We start from the raw sequence: 26,811 nt of genomic DNA on the forward strand, positions 1-26,811 counted from the left end.
CTAGGCAGAGCTCTGAGGACTGTGGACATCTGAATGCACCTTACCAGAGGAGAACAAGAGACACATCCCAGATGACCTCTCTGCAAAATTGTGGTTTGAAGGTGTGAATCTTCCCCAGAACACACAGAACTTGTTAAATTTTATTTTAACAGCTAAAGAGCCTATCAAATTTAGAGAAACTTGAAAGCATGCAAGCCTTGCTTCAGAGAACTGATGATGACTTTGTGGGCCTAAAAGCTTGTATGTTTTTCTCAAATAAATCCATGATCCAAATATGAAATACTTGAAGGCAAACCCTATAGACATTGCTTTGCTTACACTGCAGTCCATCATGGCCGCAACAACATAAACAATACAGCACTAGAAATGTGGACTGTCAGGTTTCTTTTTGATGCTCAAGTGCTCTTCAGTTGCATGATCAATCAAAAGAGAATGAAAAACACTGCAGAGGGAAGGATCAGTAAGTTGGAAGAGATCTGCATGCTGTGGAAGGAATGATGCAAGGATTATGGCCTAAATTCAGGTATTGAAGAATCTGGCAAAGAAAAAAAGTCTAAAATTGCTTTTTATGTTTTGTCAGAGTTGTACGTTTCTTGGATCAGCTACGGTAAAGCCTCCTTTTTATCATTACGTTGCTGAAGAAGTGAGCTGTAAACTAGGATGCCAGTGGAAATGTGGGAAAGGATATTTTGATCTTTTTTGGTATCTGTGAGGTCAAGTTTCACTTCAAGACTATAGGCAAGTGGACTACAAAACTATTTCTGGGAAGGCCATTACACCGAGAAAATATACCAAGGAGGTTCAAGAAGGATGATTCTTTAGTCTTCTTATATTTGGGAAATTTAGTATTTATGGATCATGAAGTATGGATACCAATCTCTAGGAACATCCAAAAGGAGGGAGGGAGACAGGGGTTTCTAACAGTCTGTGGTGGGTACCAAGTACTGATAGCAGAGAAATCAGGGATAATCCCTGAGGAAAAGTTAGCCCAACTTGCTGGCTTCTTCCCTGAGCTGATTCTCTGTCCTGGGTCTGCACAACACACCTTCCAATAAAGACCAAATCCCTTAATAGTAAGGGTCCTTAATCTTCACAAGTACAAGCTAAAAATCTGTAGGAAAGATTAAGAGGTGTATTTGTTTTCTCTGCTTCTGCACAGAAATGGAGAATCTGCATATGAAACTGACAGCAATGGGATAAAGCTCGAGCTGATGTTCCTAAATTATATTTCCAGTTACAGGTAACAATGACCTTTCAAGGGTAACAGGGTTTGACCTTAACTGAAGATTTCATTTTAAATATTGAAGTAACCAAGCAGATGAATGATGTTCTTTGGTACAATATTCTGAGGGGAGGCAAATTTCCCCTCTCAGGTCTGTCTCCGGCCCCCAGACCTCACAGCTCATGCTCCCAGCTTCCATAGCTATGAGGTAGTTGACAAAAAGCACTAAAAATCACACACCCTACCAACTTTGCATCTAAAACTACACCACCTACATTTAGTCAACCTACATCTTTTTAAAAATCTTTGAACACAAGCATATTAAACATACATCTCTTTCCTAACATGCCTTATGGAAAATAACAGCATGCTGGCACTGCTCCAGTTTCAGTCGGAAGCTGCTGCTATTTTAGCTGTTCTACTTTCTGCTGCCCTGCATAAGCAGAACCAACAAACCTTAAATTTCTTATCTCAGTTCTGATTCTTCACCCAAAACATCTCTGTGATGGGAGCCTTGAGAATGACTCTGTTGGTCCTCTGATTTTTAGCCTTAAATACGAACTAAAATTGTATCTCATCTCTGACGGAGAATTTTCCTAAAACATGCAGGTAACAGCTAACATCCAATCCCTGTGTAAGCTTCCCTAGTGAGTCTGTGATATGGCACCCCAGTCCCAGCCCAGATGCAAGCCAGTGTGTAGGCATTGTGGATGAACATGAAGCATTGCACCCAAAGCTGCCAATACAAAGCAGGCATACACCGAGAAAAGCTAAATAAATTCTAAATAAATTATAAGATTAAGATCCGTACATTAAGGATTATGTATACTTTCCAGGGCTTAGGTTTTATAAAGTGCTTTAATGATTTTATAAAGGCAAAGAGCCTGCTCACACTCAAAGTATGCCGGTGTGGATATTAATTCAGTGAAATCCCTAAAGAGAAGTGTCCAATTTGCAGCTTTTGTGTCTGTAACCTGGGTCCCAGCTCTGTAACTTCTGTCATATTTGATCTGAACCCAGACACCGCATTCTTTGCAGGGCAAAGAAAGAGGAAGAGTATTTTGACAAGATACAGCTAAGAGGGAAGAATCCACACTGAACAAAAACATAGACTCCGAGAACCTTTCAGGACAGAGAGTTCTTTAAACCTTACTTCTCCTTTCCTTCCCCCTGGTTGACTTCAAAAGTAGTTTCTGGAAGGCTGAGTGCTAATGCATTGCATTTCCACTTCCCACGGTTAGATAAACACCATCTAAAAACTCATAGCACCTTCTGAAAGGCAAGTGGTGACATATTGTTGTGCTAGTAACTTATATTCACAGCAAATGGTTTCCTGGGGAAAGCCCTAGGGACAGCTAGAACAAAAGACTCATGGCATATTTGAAATTGGCATTTTCTTGTTTTGTTTTTATCTTTTCAAACAATTTTATTCTATCTAGACCCTATTTTTTTTTGCTTTGCTAGAACTTTTCAATTCAAAATTATTTCACTTAAAGCCATCTACAATATCTAAAATCATTAGTGCTTTCACCTTTTCTGATGTAATGAAGTTAAGTGATTTTACAGGCTCTTTGATTCTGCAAGCCAAGACAAGTCTGGGACTCCCAGGAGCTAGTGGTTTGATCAGATTAGGTGACTGATATCACCAAGTGCCAGGACAAAAGGCGACACCTCTTCTGAGGCATACCAATCAATCAACATCCTTCCGGCAAGAGGCAGGGCATGCAGTGGCAATCAGCAGCAATGCTAAATCTACATTATAGAAAGAAAGTGAAGTAATTCCCATTTAATTCCAACTATCATTTCCCTCCTCTTTAATGTGTCAGCCTAGCTTAAAGACAAAATAACCTGCCCTTAAAATAGGGAACTAAGTGGACCAGATTTTGATGCATGCCTGTTGGTCAGATCTTCAGGGATTCCAGCTGACCTTTTCTCTATAGATAGCAGTGTGAACCTCCTTGATCCTTTGTGATGGCAGCTTGAGCATGGACAGGCAGTCACCATTGTACCAGGAACACACAGATTTGCTCTTAAACAGAAGAGGAATGTAAAAAGCAGGTAAAATTCATGTTCATTTTTGCTCTATTTTAGACAAAATAAAGAGTATTGCAATGACTTAGAATGCTAAACTTAACAGTTCTAACAATAGGCATTACTGAGCACCATGGTCAATAGCGCTTAATTATAGTAAAATCATAAGAATATAAGAACTGGTATTATATTATAATAGAAGAATTATGTTCCCAGCGTACAGTTGCTGACATTCAGGCTATCTGGAATACAGTGTAAATCTATACTACTATCAGGTGTGTGACATTGCTATAATAGGCTGTTCTGTTGTCAAACAGAGGTCATCTGTTTTGACAGATTTTTTGTTTTTGCCTTTCAACTTCAAATTAATATTGGGCATGAATACATCCTCTTTGGTTGTTGGTTTTACACACCCAAACAGAATGCTAGCACACCTATCTGTTTATTTCTATTAACAGGTTTTCTATTTTCCATTTCTAATCAAAGACTACCTTATCCAAAAATTAAGGCTCTCATACCAGCTCAACACAGTTATTTATTCCTGTCTAATTGTGGATTAGCCTATATAAAATCATGACATGTACAAACCTATTGCTTAAGAAAAGAGTCCCAAAGATGAAATGTGAAACATTCTAGATGCTGCAAATTCCAATTCATGAAAAAAATAATAGTGAATTTGTTCAATCTTGCTACAAAATTGAAAATTGCTGTTGACACATTTGCACCTCACTACTTTTACAGTGTAAGGAGGTGATCTGGAAGAATGCATTTTCAAATGGCAGCTTTCAACATTAAGCAAGGAGGGACACTCATTTTTGAAAAAAAAAAAAACATTTCACTGATATTGGAAAAAAAGTGGTGATTCCACAGAACTTAGAACTTTTGGCAAGAGCTCAGCTCTGCTGGCCCATGATATCCTGAAAACAGGAAAAAAAAAAAAAAAACAAACAAGCAAAAAACAACCAACAACCCAAAACCCAAGAAACAAATAAACAAAAGCAAGCAAGAAACCAACCCCGCCCCCCCCACTGTAGTTAACAATTTTTATACCCTATTTGCAAGTTTGGAAGTCAAACTTATATAGGTTCTGCAGATAAATCAGATATTGTTTATGATATATGTTAACAGAGTTGTGAAGCAACAGTGGCATCTGCTAATCCATACACTTGTCTTAAATATTTCTTGCAAATACTTATTTCCTTCATTCTGTAGTTTCTCTTTAAACCATTGTAATTTCAGATAGCTTCCCCAGGCAGCAGTTTATAATCTCTAATCATCAGGCAGCAGCTATCAGACTGTTACATTGGCACACTTTGTGCTGACTGACTCCTTGGCTTTAGAAGATGGAATTCAGAGAGGGGTAAAAAGAAATCTGTAAAATGGTATGAAGGTGAATGCACTGTGCATTAAGAGTCTTTTGATTCTTCATGGAGATGTTCCCTACTGCTTCAGGCTTTTCTCAAACTATTTCTCCTTCTGAGGCTTGGAGGAGCATCAGCTGCTGCCAAGATTCTCAAAAGACAAGTGAAGCAAGACAAAAGTCTTTCCAGAATTCACATATAACTATGTAAGAAAATACAGGAAGTAGATATTTTAAAATCAAATTATTTATATAAAATTGAAATAGCTGTTGAAATTTTTGTTACAAAAATCTATTTTCCTCCTGTTGAAGGAAGGAGAAAGGGAGAAATTTCTAGTGGGTGAGAAAGTTTTGTCATGTCTTTGAATGAAAGATCTGTTTCTTTTCCTATATGATAGAAGACTGAAGCACATAGTGGAATGTGCCTAGTGGAAGTGGATGTGCAGACCAGAACGAGAGAATCCCAGCAGGAAGTACGGTATGTGTTATTTGCTGACAAAATTTATTTAGTGTGCAAATTAAAAGATTCTTCATTCCACATAGGCAAGATCTAGAAGCTTGATTGAATACGTTCAGATAGTTTTGCTTCATTTCTTGCACCCTGTCAGACCTGCCTAATACAGAAGCTTTTCACCTCCATCCATGAAAGGACTGAACAGGTCTTCAGTTTCTAAGGGCTCAAGAGACCTGTTGGTCATACCAAGCATGTCTTCCCCTGTGTAAGACACAGAAGACTGGTTGATTTGACTGTAAAGGTCCAGGATGCACTGTGGGCAGGTAGGGATATAATGATGCATGATTTTTGTATCATAAACAGACAGACACAATTAGTATGGAACTCCACAAGGCCTGCTTTTACAGAAACAGATCTTTTATCTTTGTAAAAGTAGAGCTGTGATTTAAAGATAAAACTTCGTACACTGTGAATGGCAGATAAAGGCACTTTCAGAGGCATCAAATAATAAAGATAAAAATATTGTTCTTTCACATAGTATTTTCTCTCTTGTCAAAACAGGACTCATAAATCACATAAAATTTAGCAAGCTAAAAGACACTTAGAATACAGCACACTGTGCAAATCAAAATAACTCCTGTCTTGATATTTATAGAGTTTTCATAATCACAGTATCTAATAATTAAACTATCACCCAAGCTAGCTATCACTATGAGCTGTAAAGCTTTTCTGCTGTACACAGACTGTAACAGAATCATCCTGGAAGGACTGCAGAGTTGTTCAAGGCCAGTTACAACAGAAACTTTAAAAGCAGCTTTACACTCTCCTTATGATATTTCCCACTTATCCTTGCATTTCTCTGATTCCATATATTTCCCTAGAATTTGCTACCAAAGCAGAATCCTGGGACCAAATTGTATTATAGATTGGTTCATGCTGTCATTTTTAAATATAAAGAACCTCAGAGAAAGTGTGGCATATCCCTGTACTTAGTTTAAATAAGTCCTTACTTTTTTTTAAGTTTGCAAAGTATTTCATTTATAATATATGCACTTTTTTGTACATACTATATTATTACACTTAGAATCCTTACATTTATTCAAAACCAAAGACTACTTAGTATGTTTCAGTTTTGATGTTCATATTAATTCAATTATATCAAAGGATATAAATCTGTATAAATTTTAATGTAAACTAAAAGAAAACAATGAATGGTTAATAACCACTAAGGAGATGGGTTGCGTCCTGTGCCATAGGGGACAGTGGGCACTTTGCTACTGATTTAGAGATCAGTGTACAGGAGAATAGATTTAAATTCTGTTTATTTATACCCTATTGTTTAACCAAATTATGCAGTCAGTCATCATGTTACATTTAGTGCCATTTGATAAATTCGAAGTTAAAAATCATACTTTTTAAAATGCATCCTTCTGTAGAGGACTCATGAAGGGCACATGAGGCTAAATTTGTTCTAAAACATGCATTAGCTAAAACAACTTTGTATAACAAGATATTAAATATTTATTACTACCTTTCTGGAAGGTGGAATGTGTATATGTCACTGGCATCTAACACTTTCTGCTATTGTATATCTAGCCCTTTTAACAATGCTCAGCTGTTTCTGCATTATTAGAATGACATTTTCCTACATGGTTGTCAGTTAACAGATGAAGAAACAAACTATATTATCCACAGTAAGTAAATGAAATAAACATGATGAAGCATTCCAAACATTGTCATATGAACAGGATTGATATTAGACTCACTTTTTTATTGATATAATATGGGTCCATGTCTTCCAAGGGCTCTGACACCATTCCTGGAGGTATGTCGCCATATATAAATGGAAGTGTTTTTCCTGCCTCCAAATCACTGTTTGGCTTTGGCCCATTTTCATCATCATTGTCTTTACGATCTTGTTTGGAATTCTTAGCTTTTTCTGCAGCAATACGTTGTTCAATAGCTGCAAGAGACTCTCTAGTGAAGTATTGGAAGCTGTCTGGTCCTGGTGGTACAAGCACTGGCTGCTCCATCTTTTCATCCTGCACATTTTAATTAGCATTCACTCTTCTGCATAGGAAAATTCTAAAAGAAAGCAGAAAATAAAATTTAAACAAACATGTTACAATCACTGAGTAAGAAAGATATAACATTTATTTTGAAATGCTTTTGTTTATGCAATATGTGCTTGTAGCCCAGAAAGCTGACTGTATTTGGGGCTGCATCAAAAGAAGCATGGCCAGCAGGGCGAGAGAGGTGTTTCTCCCTCTCTACTTCACTCTCATGAACCCCCCAGTAAAAGAATGACATGAACCAGTTTGAATGAGTCCAGAATGTGTTTGAATGTGGCCAATGAAGCCACAAAGATGATCGGAGGGCCGGAGCATCTATCCTGTGGAAACAGGCTGAGTGAGTTGGGGCTGTTCAGCCTGGAAAAGGGAAGACTCTGGGAAGACTTTATAGTGGCCTTCCAGCACACCTAAAGGGGCCCTACAGGAAAGCTGGGCCTGTAAGGGAGAATGGTTTTAAACTAAAAAAAGGGAGGCTTAGATTAGATATTAGGGAGAAATTCTTTACTCAGAGGGTGGTGTGTACATTGCAGCTGAAATACATTGCAGCTCAAAAGAATAAACCTGATGAAAGAAAAAAAAAAATCCTGTTAAAAATTACAGATCCAACATCTTTCATGCTGCTGAATAATTTTCTGATGACATCAGACATAGAGATGAAATGCATAATTGGACACACGATGGAGTATATTTCTCATGCCTGAATTTCATGAGGTGACTTCACTCTCTACCCATTGCTGGGGTGTTTGAAAAATGATTAGTCGACCTTTCAGGAGAGTGAAGGATCAATGCAGGTCAGTACACTTCAAAATAAGCAAGCGAATGACAGAGAAGTAAGAATAAAAGATGTGGCTGGGAGGGGTTCATATTGACACAGATAAAAACAAGATAAATAAAAACAGAAGTTAGAGAAAGAAGCTGAAAAAAAAAAGAAAATAGGACAGAAATGGAAAAAAGAGAAGACAGCATATCAGTGGGGAAAGAATTAGGAGAGTGAAGAATGTGAAATGGAAAAATTAGGGAGAATGGAAGATTAGAAGTATAAAAAAAAAATGTAGAGCTGAAAACAAAGAAAAATTGTAAAGTAGTAAGTAATAAGCCCCCAAATCCTGTAGATCATTAATGCCAGGGTGAGCACAACCATCTTAAACACACAGAACAGATGTATTCAGCAGTGGAACGCAGTAGATAAATTATGAAAGAGGGGTCAAAATAGTTATGGAATCTGCAACCCATATTTCACCGAGGTGTATACAATCATTAGCTACAATCAGAGAAAGAGATTCTAAAGAAATAAGATTTTTCTTTGTAAAAAAATTAAAAAGGTGCTGATCTACTCGAACCCAAGGTATTAACCCATGCAGACTGTATCCAGAATCAGTTCTCTAAACCTAAAAGACCTAACCTCTTTAAACCTCTAAACCTCATTTCTAATCCTAAAAAGAATCAGCATCTTCCTTCTTCTTTCTCCATTAAGGGTAAAATGGATACAAGTGTACCTGAAGCAATAAGGATTTAAAACCTTCTCTTCCTCTACATAAATAGCATTCTCCAGCCATTCTCCAGATATTCCTCAGCTCCCCGTTTTATGGTTAGGTTTACTTCTGGGAATCAAAAATTCAAGCCCCTAATTACTGAACAATTACAGACACGCGGTTCGCATGCTCTGTCATTAGTTTCTAATATTCAAAAACACACCGTTGCTACTGAGGAAGAAACATAAAAACCTACAATCAGGCTTTTCTCTTCTCAGTTTATTTTAAAAAGGAAGAGACAAAGGGCCAGATTTCTTACCAACTTCTCTCCCTCTGGAGTGAATGATGTATCAGAGATTTTTTTTTCTCTTCTACATCTTCATTTGTGTTTCATTGACTTTCTGATGTGCAATGTATTGGTAGGCAAAACACTTCAAATTCTGTAAAATAAGGTACTTGGAATTTTTATAGAATAGAATCATTGTGTTTCTTCTGAATTTTCCCCGGTGACATATATTTGTATATACTTTGCAGTGTATGGATTGTTTTAAGAGAATTAATTCCAGAGCACACTCAATATACTCTGTGCACAGACCATCTGTAAACCACATTCAGAAGTCTGAAGTTGTTCAGTTGCATCTGTGCTATTGCACAATGTTGATCTGCCCATGCATATTAAGTCTGAAGCATCTAGAGCTACACTGGATTAGCTACTCACACAACTACCATCTGGGCAATATACATGCAATTAATTCAGCACTTCCATGATGGATCTGATTTACTGTACACCTTACGTAGTCATAAATCTATGCATGCTTATGGAATAACTCCAGATCAAATATCCACAGAGCTTTAAAAAAAATCTAGTCTTTAAGTTTCACCTCGATAAATTTACTAGGCAAAATGAAGGGACTTGTCAGCAGATAGATGGAAAAATGGTGCCTCATCTAAAAGTGATGCCAAAACAGTTGCATGCTGGCCTATGTGGAAGTCAATTAGACTAAGCTCTCTGAAAAAGAGGCATGTTTTGAGAAGATTTTTTTTCTAATCTGAAAAACATATAGTTTACCATTAGCTGCTTTCATGATCTTCATTGACATAATAACTAACAGTAACAAAAGTTTCCAGAGAATTTGCTCAGGATGATCTTGACATACTGCAATACTGCAAATACCTGAACTTTAGTAAGCTAATTTATTTCTGTAATTGATTTATGAGCCATAATAGTGTGCTTCTATATTTGATCTTCTGTGACAACACCCCTACATTAAAATTCATCTTCCATTTGCCGTATAATTTAACGAATGTTGAGACATTGAAGTTCCAGTGGACCCTATGTGATAGAAATGTAGGATTTTGATCGTAACAGACGAGTTTAAACAACACTTATGATACAACAGGTTTCATTCATACTTCCACCTACAGAAACACCTACATAAAGTCTTCCATGATCACTTTTCTGTCAGAATGCTGAGATGAAACCTAACCTCTAACAAAACCAAACAAAAACTCTTCCTGTTTCTCCCACCCTTTGAGGCGCCAAAATTCTCAGCAATATAACTTTTAATATTAGTTAGCATTAATTTTACTCAATAAGCATGGAAGTATGACTAACTTTAAAAAAGCTGTAGCTTCTCAGATTTACTGTATAGCAATGTGCTGTGTGCCATGCTTATCTACATACATATCTAGAACTACATAGATATTAACTTTCTCCCATGGTTAATGCTGCAGGTGTGTAGACACGGTGAACAGACAAGAATGGTATTTTTGTTTTTCAGTTGACATAGCCATGTCAGCCACAACTGAACATGCAGCAAGCATGAATTAGAGAATAACTTATGTACCTTTTGGGGGTAAAACATTGCATGCATCTGAAGTACCAGTGGATTAATACTTCTGCCTCCCCCACCCTACTGTATTCAGCTGTATTCTCCAGTTTCTCAGTTTGGGTGAAGTGATGGTGAGACTAGATTTGTACCCTTCCACAGTGCAATATGAAATGGTGCAGCTCTAGTTCATCAGGGGTGAATGTATTTCCAAGATGAAGCGGAAAGATGAGTGCAAAAGGAAAGGTACTTGAGTCTTTCAACAAATGCATCACATACTCTTTTGCACTGTTACTTGCAGAATTAATGACTCACAGGACTCTTCATTATATACACCCCAAAATAAGATTTGTTACACTTAGTGATGTAAGAAACAAGTAATCTCTCACCACTAATAGAAAATAAAAATAGCATCAAATGAAATATTAAGTGATTAGCAAATGAAACTGGACTGTTTCATTGTCTGGTTAACCTTCCTTTGAATTTCAGAAAGCTACCCTTAAATGTCTGTACACACTCCTGTTTCCTCATACTATCCAGTACTGTGAAACTGATTGCTAAGGGAAAACAGACAAGAGCATTCTGCTAGAGTAAGCAGAATTTAATCTTTGCCATTCACTTTGCCCTTGCCTTGTGAAATACATTATGTTTTTGCTTTTGGCATAAACTAACAAATCAATTTTTTAAAAAATCATACATTTTACTATTTTGAAAAAAAAAAAGCATCATCATAAAGACTAGTATTAATACTTTGAATTGCAATAAGATGACATTGGTAACTTCACTTTCATTTCAACTATCAGTATATTAGTAAGGTTATCAGTGATATGCACAGGTATTGTCACCTGGCTGATTCAAGGCACAACATAACAAATCACAGCTACTGCAAATAAAAGTAAATCAGTGAATCTACATGTGAATTCACACAGCACAAAACTCTATGGAACTTTGCTTCTTATTATTTATTGGCAGAGTTTCTCTGTACTTCTGAATTATCAACTAGTCATTATGATTCATGCCTTCAGAACGCAGAATAAAATTGAATAACCTTCCACAAAGTGTAGATTTTTGGGAGGAGAAGTGGGGACGTGTTGTCAACTATTATGGCTTTATATGCGAGGCCATAGCTGAGGAGTAGACCTTCTTCCTGTCTTCACAGAAGACAAGCCTATATCTGGCCTGTTTATCTCCATTTTAGGGCTACTACAGGTAGCTCTGAAATTAGGTAGCTTATCCAAAGCAACACACTTAGCAGAAGAACAGAAATCAGATTAGGTTCTTAAGACTGCACAATTTTTTATGACTCCCTGTAGCTCATGTATAAAATTAAATTCAATTCTAATGGACAGATTTATAAAGGAAACATGCATATTATCAGTCTGATAATAGTATTCTAGTATAGTATCAGAAGTAGAATAGCATCAGAACAAGGCACATACTTATGCATTGACAAATAAGTGAATTATCTGAAATACTGAAAGCAATAAAATAACATATATTTGCTCAAGCAAACATCTGTGCTTTGCAGCTAGGTATTTCCATTATATAAGCTGATACCCAGCAAAGATACTGGCACAGGAAAAGAAACATAGAAGGGGAGCAATGAGCAGAGAGGATCACTATTTGCCACAGAGTTGCAAATAATCAAGGGTAGCTATGTGATTTAGGAAGGCAGTTTAGTGCCTCAGTCTAGACTGCCCAACAGCCAGAAAGCAGAAGACAAAGAGAGGAAATGCAGTTAATGTCTGTGATATCCACACTTTTGTATAATTGCTTAGTTTACATCTCATTACATGAGTATTAAACTCCCCCATCAGCTCTCAGAATTCAGAGCCACGATTTTCCACCAATCAGCAAAACTCTTACACTACCACAGGCAGCAGACCATCTGATCTGTCTTTGCAGTACTCATAGTGCCATCACTATGCAGGATGAAATCAAGATTTACTGGTACAGAAAGAAAGCCCTCAAGAAAACATGATCTTGGCAACTTAATGGTAAGCCTTCATTTGGGAAGGCAGTCATGGCTTCTGATCCCTGCTCCCAAAGCTATTTCCCTATTGTATCCAATAAATTCACTTGAGAAGTTGGATTAATATTGCTGGAGGTGAGAATAATAGTTGAGAAAAAAATTAAGAATATCTAAGAGAAAAGAGGGTTTAGTTGCAGTTTTCACTCCTCCACTCCTACCTCCCCTCAAACATGTATATTGTTAGTCCTTATCCATGTTTGTCATTTAGAGTAAATCAAACGACCACATGATGCGGACACAGCATTTTGTTCATCACTGTTAATTTTATATACGTGTATGCATTGGTTTGATTGCCGTTGGACTTCTCATTACATTTTTAAATTTAAGCAATGTATCTCTATAGCTACTGTGCTTTGCTTTAGATTAAAAATAAAGAGCTTGCTTCTGCTTTCTGCTTTGATAGCTTAATTCCATTAACTGCAACAAAGTCATTTCTATTTTAGAAAGCTGAAAAAAAATTGGTTATGCAGTTCCATAGAAAGAAAAAAAAAAAATATTAAAGGGACAAATCACAGGGCATCTGGATTACTACTCCATCAGAGCAAATACATTTAATAGTTTAGAACTACTGGAGTGCTACCAAGCTGAATGAATTCCATGTGTATTTTGTTCCTGCAGTGTACCTTGTGCAACAAATAGCTGCAGTACAGAGTGCAGAGAAGCGGCCTTTCTGCTTTTTTTCATTTGATCAGTAAAGGGACCCCCTCCTATTGAGAATCAACATCACCATTTTAATAATAATTTTCTCAAGCAATGTATGAAACGTTTTCCTCCATTTATCGTAGCAAACATAATAGTGCTTTTCTTTGGTTAAAAAAATAAATAAACAAAGCAATGTAGGCTATGCAGTACAAGTTATATAAATGTCACGGATTCCTTTTTTTTCAGATGATTTGCCTCTCTGAAAATTTCTTACAATTAATAAAAAATTATCACATCATTGTGACTAAAAAAAAGAAACAAACTTTTTTCAGTACACAGGCTAGGTCAAAGATAAAAAAGTAAGAAAATCTCACCTGTTTTCTGATTAGTTTTGAATAGTTTTCCAATAGAATTTGAGTTAACAATGCTAGTCTAATGCCATTTTGCACAAGCTCCCATCAAATGGACATTCATCAGACTACTATGTCTCATTCTTATGTCCAGGCACCCCTACACAGGTCAGTAGTCTTAAGACCTGACATCACTCAAGCCCTACCATCCTGTGCCCTAGAAGCTGTATAACTGTGCAGTTAATCTAGCCTAGTGAATATTAAATAAATTATTTGCACTAACAACTATGAATTATTGCAGCTAGTACACAAGCAATTGTACACATTTAGAGCTGGTTTCTGTAGCTCAACTCTGTGTTGCAATTGATATGATGTACTCCCTCCAGGCTACACATTGCCTTGATAAGTCCCTCTGGCACACCTTCTAGACAAAGCCTGTCTGCTTCCTTTACTACAAATGGCACCTATGTTTCAACAGGCCTCATAAAATCCCAGCACCAGTGCTTATTCCCACACTCACTTGTGTCTTAACAGATTCATCCCAAAACACCATACTTCTGACACTGGTGTGCAGCTCACTTGGGAAAACAGCAGCTGAACCATGTGATTCAGAAAAAAAACAGCATTCAAAGCAAGAGACACAGAGACTTTGCAGAAGTCATTAATACCATTATGCTTTACTCTGAAGAGAGTAAACAAGAGAAAAACAAAAATAGAAAAAGTAAAACAGACCTCCACTGCTATCTCTCTGAATTTCTTACTGACTCAGCTTAAATTTTGCACTTTGGCCTGAGTCATTCAAGCTCTCTCTCTTGCACACAGCTTTTCTCAAAATGGCCAGGAATAACCTTTGGTTTTATTACTCCCAGCTCCTGCATCAGGAGACCACCTGGTCATTGCCATGAGCTCATTAAAATCCATCCACTAATCTGCTGTTTAGTTATCATCCCACTTACCAGAATGAATTTTCTTGGTCATCTCCCTTTCACTAACGTGCCAATTGTCGTCCTGTGATTACATCTTGATTTTTTTACTGAAGCAATACTAAATCCAAGGCTAAAGGTCAGATTTGCTTTCTGCTTGTGCAGGTTCCCTGTGCAGCAACCAGGAAGCTGGTGGTGGGGTGAGCCATCTGGTGTACCCACAGAAAGAATTACTGAAAATGAGTTGTCTAGGTGACATGAAATGGTAAGTTGACTTCCTGTGTGGATGGGTTCTGAGCGTATTTAACTCACCCCATCCATCCATATCTGCCCTTGTGATATTCCACGAAGCTGGTGTTGAAGAGAGAGAGAAAGGCCTACGTTAATTCCCAGAAGATGCCTAGGGATTTGCAAGAAGCCTGAATTCAGATCAATAGTCTTGGTCAGTACTATCATTCACCTACAGACTGCCATCTCCCATAGAAGCTGACTCATCATAATTTGTGAGGGTGTTTTGCATAGACATGATGTATCTTAGCCCAAGAAGCATGCATTAGAATATGCTTGTAATAATTATAAGGTTTGAGGCACACAGAGGAGGAACTATATAGGAATTACTGGCTGTAACACATGACTCCAAATAATCACAGTTGGATTTAAGAAACCCAGCTGCAGTGGGCTTTGTGTATTAACATTCTCCAATCATTTCTCAAGATTTATTTCCCAGTTTTGTTGTTGTTGTTGTTGTTTAATTCTCATTTATTTCCTCCAGTGTTAAGCTTCTGTGAGATCTGAAAAGACCCTATTCTGTACTCATGATAATTTCAGTTTCATAAAGGAAAAAAATCTCAAAAATTACTAGCAGCGATGAAATCTCATTTGCTATTAAATGGTTAACTACAGGCAGCAGCAACAGCATCTGCTGCCTCCGCCACACCCTTTGAACAAAGCCTTATTATGAAAAGCATCAGACTTGCAAAGAAAGGCAGAGCCTGGGAACTAGTATTTCTGCAGAAGCAGTGGTTTGAAACCCATTGTATGAAGACTGTTAGCCACACTGACTTTTATTTAAAAGCAAAGATTTCACCTTTTTTTCTTTTAAGGCGCTGGTGAGTTTCCAGTGATTTAATATTTTATATTCTAACCCTACAATAAATATTCAGGATGCTAATTTTATTTTGAAAATATAAAAATTTAAAGATAAATAATAATACAGTCAGAAGCTACAAGTGATACAATTATAGACTATGAAATCTACTGGTATTTGTATGTTTTTTTTTTTTTGCTTTTTTTTTTTTTTCTATTTTTTAATCCTAAGGTTAATCCTAAAATTAGAGAAATGTTCTTCTTTAAAATAAATCATAATGTATATGTGCAGTACAGAGGCATTAAATGTTTAGCAGCACAGAAAAATAGTATTAAATTCATTAATTTTGCAATAAGTGTACTGAGAAAACAGACAAAATGTACATTGAGGGTGACAAAAGAATTAAAAAAAAAAAAAAGCAGAAATGAGTAAACGTCACATTATACCAAAATGTGATATAATACTCAAAGCAGAAGACCATTAATTAGAAATTTCTGGAATATAGCTAGATACTTAAAAATAGCATAAATTATACTAAATTTTGGAGCAACACACTCAGTCATTGAAATTCTGAACCATTTCTGCTACTTCCAGAAAGACCAGATCATCTACTAAGAAGCAGGCTACACTTACTTTATCAAATAAGTTCTTAACTGTGTGGTTAAAAATATGGTTGTAGTGCATATTTAGTGATTATTTTGCAAAGAAACCCTTCTCAAATATAGGTACAGAAATAGAAAAAGGAAAGATCTTCAGTTCCCGTAAATACAATTCAATGCACATAAATTGTGTAGTCAAATTATTTAAAAGAAACTGATGAAGTAATAAAAATATAAATTCAAAGGTTTCTATGTTGCTGTTGAACTGAAATTGATATAAGATCTGTTTCATGTTTTTCTGCTCGTGTGAATAAGAGCTCAAATAAGAGCAGTGACATGGTACAGGGGAGAACATTGCACACAATGGCAGCTCTAACTAAAGGCAACTACGTCTCGCAAATTCAGCTTTTCTGTTGGGGAAAATGATGCACTACCAGTTTTAAAGGATTTGAGATTGATGATTAAAATGCTTTTCAGCTTTTCTTATAATTCCAAATAAACATTTGTCTTTTTAATGATTTTAATTAACTCCTGCATTTGTGATTTAAACAGCTTCTTGCTGTTTCTAAACTATTTTTTAATGTTGTAATTGAGGTTACAGTGTTTTGGAATATATATATATATATATATATATTTTTTTTTTTTTTTCCTAAATAGTGATTTTTAAGTTAGCATAGCGAGTTATAATATCTTATGGTCATTCAATATCTTAAATAGTTTGAAGATACATGTAAATGAGAGGATTTGTCATTGTTCTCCCAGAACTCTTTACTCTGCTAACAGCATGAAAGCTAATTCTAGTCTGCCTAGATGAGAGAAAGCTTCAGCCATTCCCAGGGTAAGGTATCGATTTAAAATACAGCCAGCTGAGAAACAATGCCTGGAGGCATTCCTTAGCATGTCATTCTTGCTGCCTGATCAATGCATTTGAAGGCAGAGCACAATTTTGTGCCAGACACAGAGCTGAATAATGTTTCTGCAAATGTCATAGATACCACCTCGTTGCATGTGTATAAACCAGTGAGAAGCCAAAGGTGGGTTTTGTTGTTGTTTGTTTGTTTTAAAGAATTCCTACATGTGTTTAAGATCAGGAAGAATAATGGAAATAAATTCATTACATAAAAGATAATATCCAGTTATGAAGATAAAGTCTTTGGTATGTGAACAATGAACACTGTCAGAGAAGAAACGAATGCAACATGTAGGTCATGGCCCTAAAGAATGGAAGGGCATTTAAGGCTGAGGGAAACAGGTACAATTAAGAAGCTAAGAAATGATCTTGTTACCTTGACTGAGGCTGGGATTAATGGGGGACTTCATATACTATTATATGCATATATTAATAAGTGGAAATTACATCAAACAATCTATTTTTGAGGAAAAAGTCATTAAAAGTTATAGATAAAACAGACTTCTCTGGGTTCAGAAATTTAGAATAAGAGTTGGTTTGTTACTCCTTTTTATCCATTTTTCCATATTTATTGCTCTTAACATTCTCATTTTTATGAGATAACAGATGAACTCTTGATCCCATTGAAGCTGTTCTCAAAACATTCTATTGACTTCATTCATGAAAGTTTTGTCACCTGATTGATATATTTAAATTTTATCTTGAAGAAAAATTCTGATTTATGCTATATAAAAATGTTATTTCAGTTCAAACCCTTTGACTTACCTTAAAGTAGATGCACATTAACCTGGAGCAATACTTACCTTTAGCTTTCTTTTACATAATGAAATTTTACCACCAGACATTTATATTTGATACAATGCAGTTTCTTTTTCTGAACTTATTTTGATATTTCAGTGCTGTAGGACTAATGGATTAAAAATAATTGCAAGATACTTGTATTGATAAAAGCACTATTGCAAATTACGTAAATATACATACCCATCATTTAGTAACTTTAGTAAAATGATATAGTGTTTATAAAATCATTATTGTGGAGGTCCTCTTTCTAGTGAGAATTAGTTCTCAGGCTTTAAGTTGTGGGTTGGTAAAATGCTTTTCACATATGACGTTACAAGCCATATGACATACAATGTCAATGGAAATAGATGTTGTGAAAGTGATTGTCAGAGTGGGAAAGTTTGAGGATGGTGGCAAGGATTTAGTCTGGGGAAGGTCATAAGAAAATATATGAAAACTGCATCTGAATTTTCTCTCTCCCTTTTTCCTCTTCTTTTTTTTTTTTTTTTTTTAATCAAACTCTCCCTCTCACCTCCTGATTTTTTTTTCACCTTTCTGTCAAGTCCATGAGGATCTTGAAACAAATATTGTCTTTAAGTAAACAGGTTCTAGGGAGTGAGGTGCAGCTGTGCTCCCTCACTCCCTGTCTACTTTCATCTTCCCAGGTAGCCAGGCTTTCTGGAAGCTGAATGCTAGGTGGGATAATTTTGGGCTTTTCAGGTTCTGAAGATAGGTTTTCCGCTGAGCTGGATGGCAAGGGAGTTCTTGGGTGAACTACAGGTTGACAGCAGAAGCTTGGAGAAAGCCAGAAAGTGGGGACAGAGTTGAATGTAGCCAAAATATTCCCAAACCAGTAAAGGCCAAGATCAAAACTACCACCATTGTAAAAGACTTCATGGTTTACCATGATTGCTTAATAATTATGCGAAAGGAGAGGAGGTAGTAATTCTCAGTCTTTTTCACTTTTGTTGTGATAGAGCTGTTCAGACAAAATAGGCCACAGGACTGTGATATTTGGCAGAGCTGTCTACCAACATGTCTAAAACCAATGCTGAGCCTGTACTGCGTGATAGAACACTCAGCACATCACAAATTCCTTTATGGAACTGTGGTGTCCAAAATGCTGAATAAATAGTGCACTGGCTGAACTGTGCTCTCTCAGCATGGTCTCTGCTACCATCCTACTGTTCATCAGCACATTCCAAGAGTAAAAAGATAGAATACATCTCCAAGTTCAGGTACCTTTGTAATAATATAAACCTGATACTGAATTTAGTGAAACTAGAAGAGGGAGTGGGGAAAAAAAGCTGCTGAATAAATACCTGCATAATCCTTATATGTTTTAGTAACTATTAAAGGTAATAGTGGTGGTTATGAGAGTGTAGAACAGGAGGTATTTTTTCAGTGAGAACACGATGGTCTGATACATAACAGATGGCCAAAGCACAAGAATGTGAATAGGTACCTTACACAGCCTGTCCCAGAAACTGAAGAAACTATGACCTCTAAGAAGGGACCTCGGTGAAAATGTGGGCTATATTACAGCATCAAATCTTAATATGCTTATTTTTAAAATATATTTAATTTTTCAACTTATTTTTCTCAGGCTACTTCTGTACTATATTTTACAGAGTGCAGCCAAATCTGCATTCTGTCACAAGCTTCTCCTGACAAAATACGTATCTGTCTATACTGCCTTTTATAGAAACTCCATCTGGATTTGGGAAGCTGGTTGCTTGCAGATCTTCAAGTTTGCAGCAGCAAGTACCTTTAGGCAGATGTACCCTGTTCAGGGTACAATTTTGCTTTTGTACCTGAACAGCAGACAGCCAAGATGTAGTCATACTGAAGAATGCAGGCAGAATATACAGCTGTAGCTATTTTAGTCTCCAAGCTCCCTTCAGAAACATCCTATTCAGCAGCATATACAAAGCCCTGCTGACCCATGTTTTAATTACCTGAGACTTCTTTACACCACCTCTGCAGGTACAAAGTGTTTGCAAATTCTAGGTGTAGTGATACGTCCCAGTCTACCAATACTTAACGCAGTAGCTTGGCACATGAAAGGTGAGCAACCAAACCTAAAGGCTGCCAAGGTTAGTGGTGTCTATACTACTAGCACTCACAATAAAACCAACTCTTATATGTTTCATGAGTCCTTGCCTATGTTTTGGAGCCAGGCTATGCCTAAATCTTAATGTATTTTTTTTCCATACATATCTGAGACAGAATCTTTCTTATACATCCACAAGGTAATAAATGTCTAAGTCTCTCTTTGTTTTCTATTAAGCTTAGGAGAATGAAAATTTCCTTGGCCTTATCAAAAGAGATGCAGGGTGACTTTAGGCCATGTCATCCTGCTGTATCCATTCTCAGAAAATATAGGACCCCTTCTCAGAGGGTCTTTGCAGCCTGTTTCTTCATTATGACAAATACCTTTTTTAGATGTCAACTCCATTGGTCAATTTTCAATTTACATCAACACTGTGCTATTGAAGAAGGCTCCCAGTCACATTTAGCAGAAAAAAATATCTGCAAAGCTTTCTCATTATTGTCTTCTTAATCTATTATTTTTCAAGATATCTTCCAAAACTCTCCTGTGATTTGGCTGATCACCTACCAAAACAACTTCACCTTAGATGTCTTATTTCTGTCTGTGCCATATAACATTTTTCAGTACACTTATATAACATGCTGTGTTGGGCAGTAATTCACTTTCTTCCCATATTTGAGTAGTACATACAGATTTGTTTCTTAGATTCCATGGAAGAATCCTTACTTTTAATAGCTACACAAAAATATCCATATGTATGCAAGACAACAGGTAACATGGGCGCAAACTGAAGTAGAAGAATTTCCAGGTAAGAATCTGGAATTTAAGAGGTATTAAAATTGTGTAGTTTCGAGAATCGATATGATGGACTGCATTTAGTAGCAGAGCCTGACAGCCAGAAAGCACAAAGTTTTTAAGAACAAAGTCTCTGAAAATTCCAGAGGTAAAAATATGCCCTACATATCTTCAATGCAGAATTTGAACTAAGATAACTCATCAACATCTCAAGAAACAAAAATAATATATATTATGATCCCTGAAAGTTAATTATTGATTTGGGAGAGCCACCTGAATCAGAATTATTATGCAGAGAAATCAGACCTGCAGACCACTAAAGAGAAGGGTAACTTGCTTATTTTGTAGATTTCAGAAAAGTGCTAATCACAATTTTACTACCCACAGTCATTATTTAGCCATTCACAATCTTTCACACGAAAGAGAACAAATGGCTCATATTTCATATCAGGAATTTTTCTGAACAGACAGCAAAAGGCATAAGTCATTCTTTTCCAAAGTGCTAAGCTATCAAGAATTCACACAGAAGTCAATAAGAAATTCTTGTCACACTGTTTTGGACATTGTATTTTTCTGTCTAAGCACATAAATATAGACTCAGACATGTAATCTTTGACCTATCTTATGAAATTTTAGCTCTAGCTCATAGTCAATCTTTAGTCACTGGAGAAGAAGAAAAAAAAAAAAAAAAGCCAAAATAGACCATAACCAGCATTTCAGAATCCTGCTAAGCATATGACCCTGAAAAAATGTCACTGATGAGATGCCCATAGAAATCCTATGGGCAAAGAGGCCAAGAGAATGGGAAAATGGGAGATAAAATCTTTATTAAAAGACGTTTACTACTAGAAGACATGTACTGAAGAGAGATGTGTTTATCTGTTTTGGAACAGAGAAGTAGCTTTTAAAAATAAAAATGAATATTTATTACTCCACTGCATTTTTTTTTTTTATTAATTGATCGACAACATTTTTTTTTGTCTTTTTTTTTTTTTTTTTTTTTTTCTATTTGGTCAAGACAGTGCTAGCTATTGGCTAGGAATTAGGCAGACGAACATAAGATGGGGGTACTCTATCACCTAATTTGCTTTTACGGTGGTAGCATGTCTGGTAATTTATTATTTCCTGCTATTGAGAAGTATGCATTTTAGTTTCTCCCAGCACAGCCATTAAATATTACTTAGTGTTGGTTCAGGGTTAACCTGAACTTAGGCTTAACAGATGTACAGAAACCTCTTAAGGGGAAAGAAGAGGGCATGTCTGAAGTCAATGCCCATAAGTGACAGACTCACAGACAGGCTGTGTAGCAGCTAGACAGGATATAACCTAGAGTCAAAATTACCAGACATACTATCTAAGAGATATGAGAATCTTCTACCAGACTGCAGATGTAGGGCTCCCATAAACTGTAAGAATTCCTGGACTGGTATTAGATATAATAAGTAGAGGTTTTTAAAGAAGTCCAAAATGTGTAGGCCTTTCTAAACTGTTACTTCTTTTCAACTTTAATGATAACTAAAGCAGATGTTGCTGTTAGCAAACCAAAGGATGCTATGGTTCCTTCTAGTTTGTATGGTCAGTGTTGCAAAATACAACTTTCAAATAATTAAGAATGAAAAGACTAAAAACATCATTTGAATAAAATATTTTTTGATTGAAATTCTACTTAAAAGGTACTTAAAGTAATTAAGTTTTATTTTATTTTATTTTGGTAGCATCATTGCTCATAAATATATCAATAAAGCTGTAAACTAGTGTCTACTTTATGTCCCATTTATGAAACTTCAAAGCAGGGACAGTCCTCATACCTGGTAACACAAGACTGTGTTTGTAGCCTACTTTTTTATATTTTATTGTATAGTTGCCACTTATTACAGATGACTAGGCTATGGACATCTTCCACTGCACACTCCTAAAATGTTGCTTTTGTATTAGACTCAGAGACTGGCTGAGGTAGGAAGTCACCTCTGGAGATTGGCCACCCCAACCCACCCTGGGCATGTTGCTCATGGGGCAACATGCAATCAAGCTTTGAGTATGTCCATCAATGGAGACTCTCCACCTGGAGAACCTTGTCCAGTGACTGGAACAAACATGTCTCTGTTTTCCTCATTTTTTAAAGGTTAACTGTCTCACAGTATATGAGATTTATCTGTAACTGTTCAGAAACTCTTTGATATGAAATACCCTTTGAATTGCCAGATAGAATTAGTTACAGTGTAATTTTGAAAAATTAGTGGTCCTTTGAAGTATATAAGATCATTAAGTTTCCTACTCTACCAGGAATAGTATGGAAACCTGACACTACTAATGCAAATCATTTGCTTGTTTTCATTATCTTTACCAGACTTAGAAATTTTATTTTTTTTTCGTTCAAAATATGCTTTTGTAGTATAATAAAGTTATTTCAGAAAATTTTCTTACACTTTTATAGCCCAAACATAAATTCTGTTTCTGTACAATTCTACAACTAGTTTTATACTTGTCCATCAAAAAGTAGACAACACAACATCCTGAAGTAATATTTTGCAAGCCTTCCCTATCTAGGTGTGTCAGCAAAAGTTTTGTAAAGCTCCCCAGTACCAGGAAATAATACCAGGAGCTGAAGTATTTTCCATCATGTTTTATGTATATTGAGTGTAGCTTTCTTTTCTCACACCCTGCGTAAGTCTTACTGATAAAGTAAAACAAAATCAATATCAATACAGTTAATCAATAAAGTTAAACAAAATCAATTTATTTTGCCACTAAACGGAAATGTATTTGTAATGATTTGTGTACACTTTTTCATGTAAGTTTTCAGAATTAATAAAGAGAAATAAAACAGGTCTGGGGTTGATTTAGTCCAGTTAGGCATTTGATTTCACTAGGTACTTTCTAAATTGGTCTTGCATTTCTTGTAAGCATTGATTAACAATCTTCCAGACTTCAATTTAATTTTTAAAATTAGTATTAAGCAATCTATGTGAAGATGTGTCCCTCTATAACTGTCATAGATTAAAAAAAAAAAAAAAAAAAAAAAAAGAGAGAGAAGCTATACAGTTCAAATTTGTTTGTTTTTAAGTATAAAGTTCCTAAAGGACATTCCAGACAATATTGTTTTGTTTCCTTTTCAGAAGTTAATTCAAAAGTTAAAATATTGTATCTCTACCTTTTTGCCATGTTATTCCAGTTTGTGAATTTATTTAGGCTATTTTAAAGTCATACGCTAAATAATTATTCTGCACAATAAAATCTTATTACCTCTTCCTAAATATATATATATATATTAATATACATATTTATACAAAAATATTTCTTTTGTTTCCTCTGTAGCTTAAGAGACAATGCATTAATCAATGGAAAGAAATACTCCTGGATCCTGAGACACAAGCACCTCTCATTAAATACAGCTGACCCTGGCACAGATTTCACTCATTTTAGTTAGTAGTTTCCCAAAGAATTTCAGGACATAACTCAAGAGTTAGCTCACATGAGAAGGCATTCCCTGTAGACAGGGTGCATATGGTCACTAGATTTTTAAGGACAAGACACTTTGAAGAAACAGAGTATCTCGTGTCACTTTGTCTTGGCATAGAGGGAGCCAAAATATCTAATAAAATCAGACCATTTTCCTTGAAGTGGAGGTATCATTGATAATTCGGAATAGTAGGTCTGTAAGTATTCCTGTTTTGAGACAATATGAAGTCCTGAAAATATGGTAAAGGGTCATCCTTTCTTATCCATCTCCCCTAGTGTGTCTAAAGAGAAAATAAGTTGATCTGAAAGCATTATTATTTTGAGGTGAGATTTCCAGATAACGTCTGGATCACATAGTTAAGCTTTAAGAATATTTATTTTAATTGAGGATAACTTATTTTTTCCATTTAGTATCAGTGGCTTACGTACTTTAAGATCCTAAATTAAATCTTATATAAGATATATTTAGGATGTCTGTTTCTGAAGTATTTTTTGTATCTTTCTGGAAGGGTGTTGTTCCTTGGGTATCTACCTCTTTGTAGATTTACAGAAAAATAAGGTCAGAAACAATTATCAGAGGCCCCTCTACTACACCTCCCTGCCCAAGTCAAATCACTAAACCTATTTCCCAACATATGTTTCATCTAGCCTCTTCCTACAGACCTTCATAACTGATTTCAGAGCTTCCCCTGACACTCTCTTAGAACTGTTTGCCATCCTCACTATTAGAAAGTTCCTCACAGTATCTCATCTGGATGAGTCTATTTCTGCAGTCTTTCTTTCTCGTCCTACCTGCTATGGATGCAGAGAACAAAAATCACCTCCAGTATTCAGCTTCTAACCACCCACTTGCCTCTTTCATTCCATTTTCATTTCTAGACCTACTCAAGAAATCCTTCCCAAGCTTCCATAAGAGCCCTGTTGAGGCATTCTTTCAAGCAGCACCTCTCATCTTCCTCAGAAAGATCTCAGTCATGATTTCCTATTGGCAAGTAAATCTGATAATAATTTGAAGCAAAACAGTCAGATACTTTAAAACATTAAATAAAATGAAAGACCTCTGAAGGAAACACTATTAAAGACTAAGTAGAAAATGGAGTCCAGGTAGGGATGAGAGGATGGAAGCATTGCAGGCCAGTACATCTGGAACACCATCAAGTCACTGGCTTAAAATGCACTTACATGTAAATAACCAAACATTTGAAAGCTTCCTTCAAATCCATTACTTCAGTTAAAAAGTAGCATAGTTGCTGCTTAGCTTTGTCATCTTTGAACAAAACCACTATTAAAAAAGCCTATTAGAGTCCCACAAGCCTCTAGATTTATTCCTATTTTTTTCTTGCTGACATTGACAGGATTTGTTTGTTGTTGTTTAGCATGATGATCTTTAGTGTTATGAATTGCATTATGAAGTAATTTTTAAAAAGAACATTCTATAAGCAAATTAGAGAATCTGTTTAAGGAGTAGAAGTAAGATGAAGGAGATTGATCCACATGATAATTTATTTCAATACCTTGTTAGCAAGATAGATGGAATGAGATGGGGAAAAGCACAAACTGATCTGGATGTTTTTGAGACCAAAAATGGAGGGGTCATGTCCTCTTTTTCTCAGAGACTTGTAAAAAAATGGGGAAACAAGTAAAAAAGGAGGATAGAGACACTTTAAAATAGAACACTGGAAAGACAGAAATGCACTGCTGAGACAGAAAGCGATAAAAACTTATGTATAGAAAAAGCAATATAATCAGAATTTCCAAGCACAGAGGAAGGAAACAGAAAGCTTCTGGGGCTGATAAATGCAGACAATAAGTAAAATGGGATCTGAGTCAGAAATGTGGTATTTCAAGTGATATTTAATATGGCTGGGTGCTACCCAGAATTTTGGTAATAGGCTTAAAATAAAATCAATTATATTTTTTCCAGTGCTAAATAGCACATTAGAAGACTGAAAGGGGCCCTGGAATGTCACACAACGGTGGAAATGGAAGAGAGAGAAAAGGTGACACAAAAATCTGTAAGAGGCAGGGGACATGAAAACATTGAACACCCATGTATTCATTAAGACATTACTGTAATTCTTTAAATAAATATTACTAATTGAATAAAAATGATCAGTATATTTTACAGAAATTGGACTAACCTGGCTACAGAACACACTACATTTTCTCAGTCTATATTTGAAATTTAACTGATTACATGACCTATACCAAATTTTCAAATATTTCCATAAAACTTTTGGAAGTTTTCATTGATAGAAATCCATTGAGAATAAACCTACAACTAGAAAAAATGGAAGTGACATATACCAGAACTATTCACCTTTGGGAAAAACATTTGGAGATAATGCATGATATCGCCAATCTCCCTACAATAATCAGCTCACTCAGAAACATCATCTGTAGCTTTTAATGGGTAAAAGTTACCCAAAGGTTCTTTTTTCCATTTTAACATAGTCCAGCTTTACAATTTTTCCCTTTGAGCAACTTGGTCTCTTAAGTGTTCTGAATTATTCTGCTAGAAAAAGTCTAATGGTATTTCTTATCTAATATGTCTTACTGATGCCATCATATTTTTTCTCAGTTTACAACTGTTCATATATATTGTTCAATTTTTAATACATCTGCCAGCAAAGGAAATTTGGTTTGTGTTTTGCTGTGTTTCTTCTGGCATCAACACAAAGTCTCCAGGCCAAATACAGCTCTCTCTTACTCTTGTGGAATCCTACTGCCTCCGATATGTA

At 35.9% G+C, this 26,811-nt stretch overlaps 1 protein-coding gene across 1 annotated transcript in view; it reads right to left on the minus strand.

Moving 5' to 3' along the window:
- The window catches only part of LOC101798680 (sodium channel protein type 1 subunit alpha), a 100,976-nt gene that overhangs the window by 63,698 nt on the left and 10,467 nt on the right, over nt 1–26,811 (minus strand). Inside the window, exon 3 of the mRNA XM_072040907.1 lies at nt 6,834–7,152. Within this exon, the coding sequence (XP_071897008.1) occupies nt 6,834–7,100 (267 nt within the window). The 5' untranslated portion in view covers nt 7,101–7,152. The remainder of the gene's footprint in view (nt 1–6,833; nt 7,153–26,811) is intronic.

The sequence above is a fragment of the Anas platyrhynchos genome, chromosome 7, assembly GCF_047663525.1.
Source record: "Anas platyrhynchos isolate ZD024472 breed Pekin duck chromosome 7, IASCAAS_PekinDuck_T2T, whole genome shotgun sequence".
Taxonomy (NCBI): domain Eukaryota; kingdom Metazoa; phylum Chordata; class Aves; order Anseriformes; family Anatidae; genus Anas; species Anas platyrhynchos.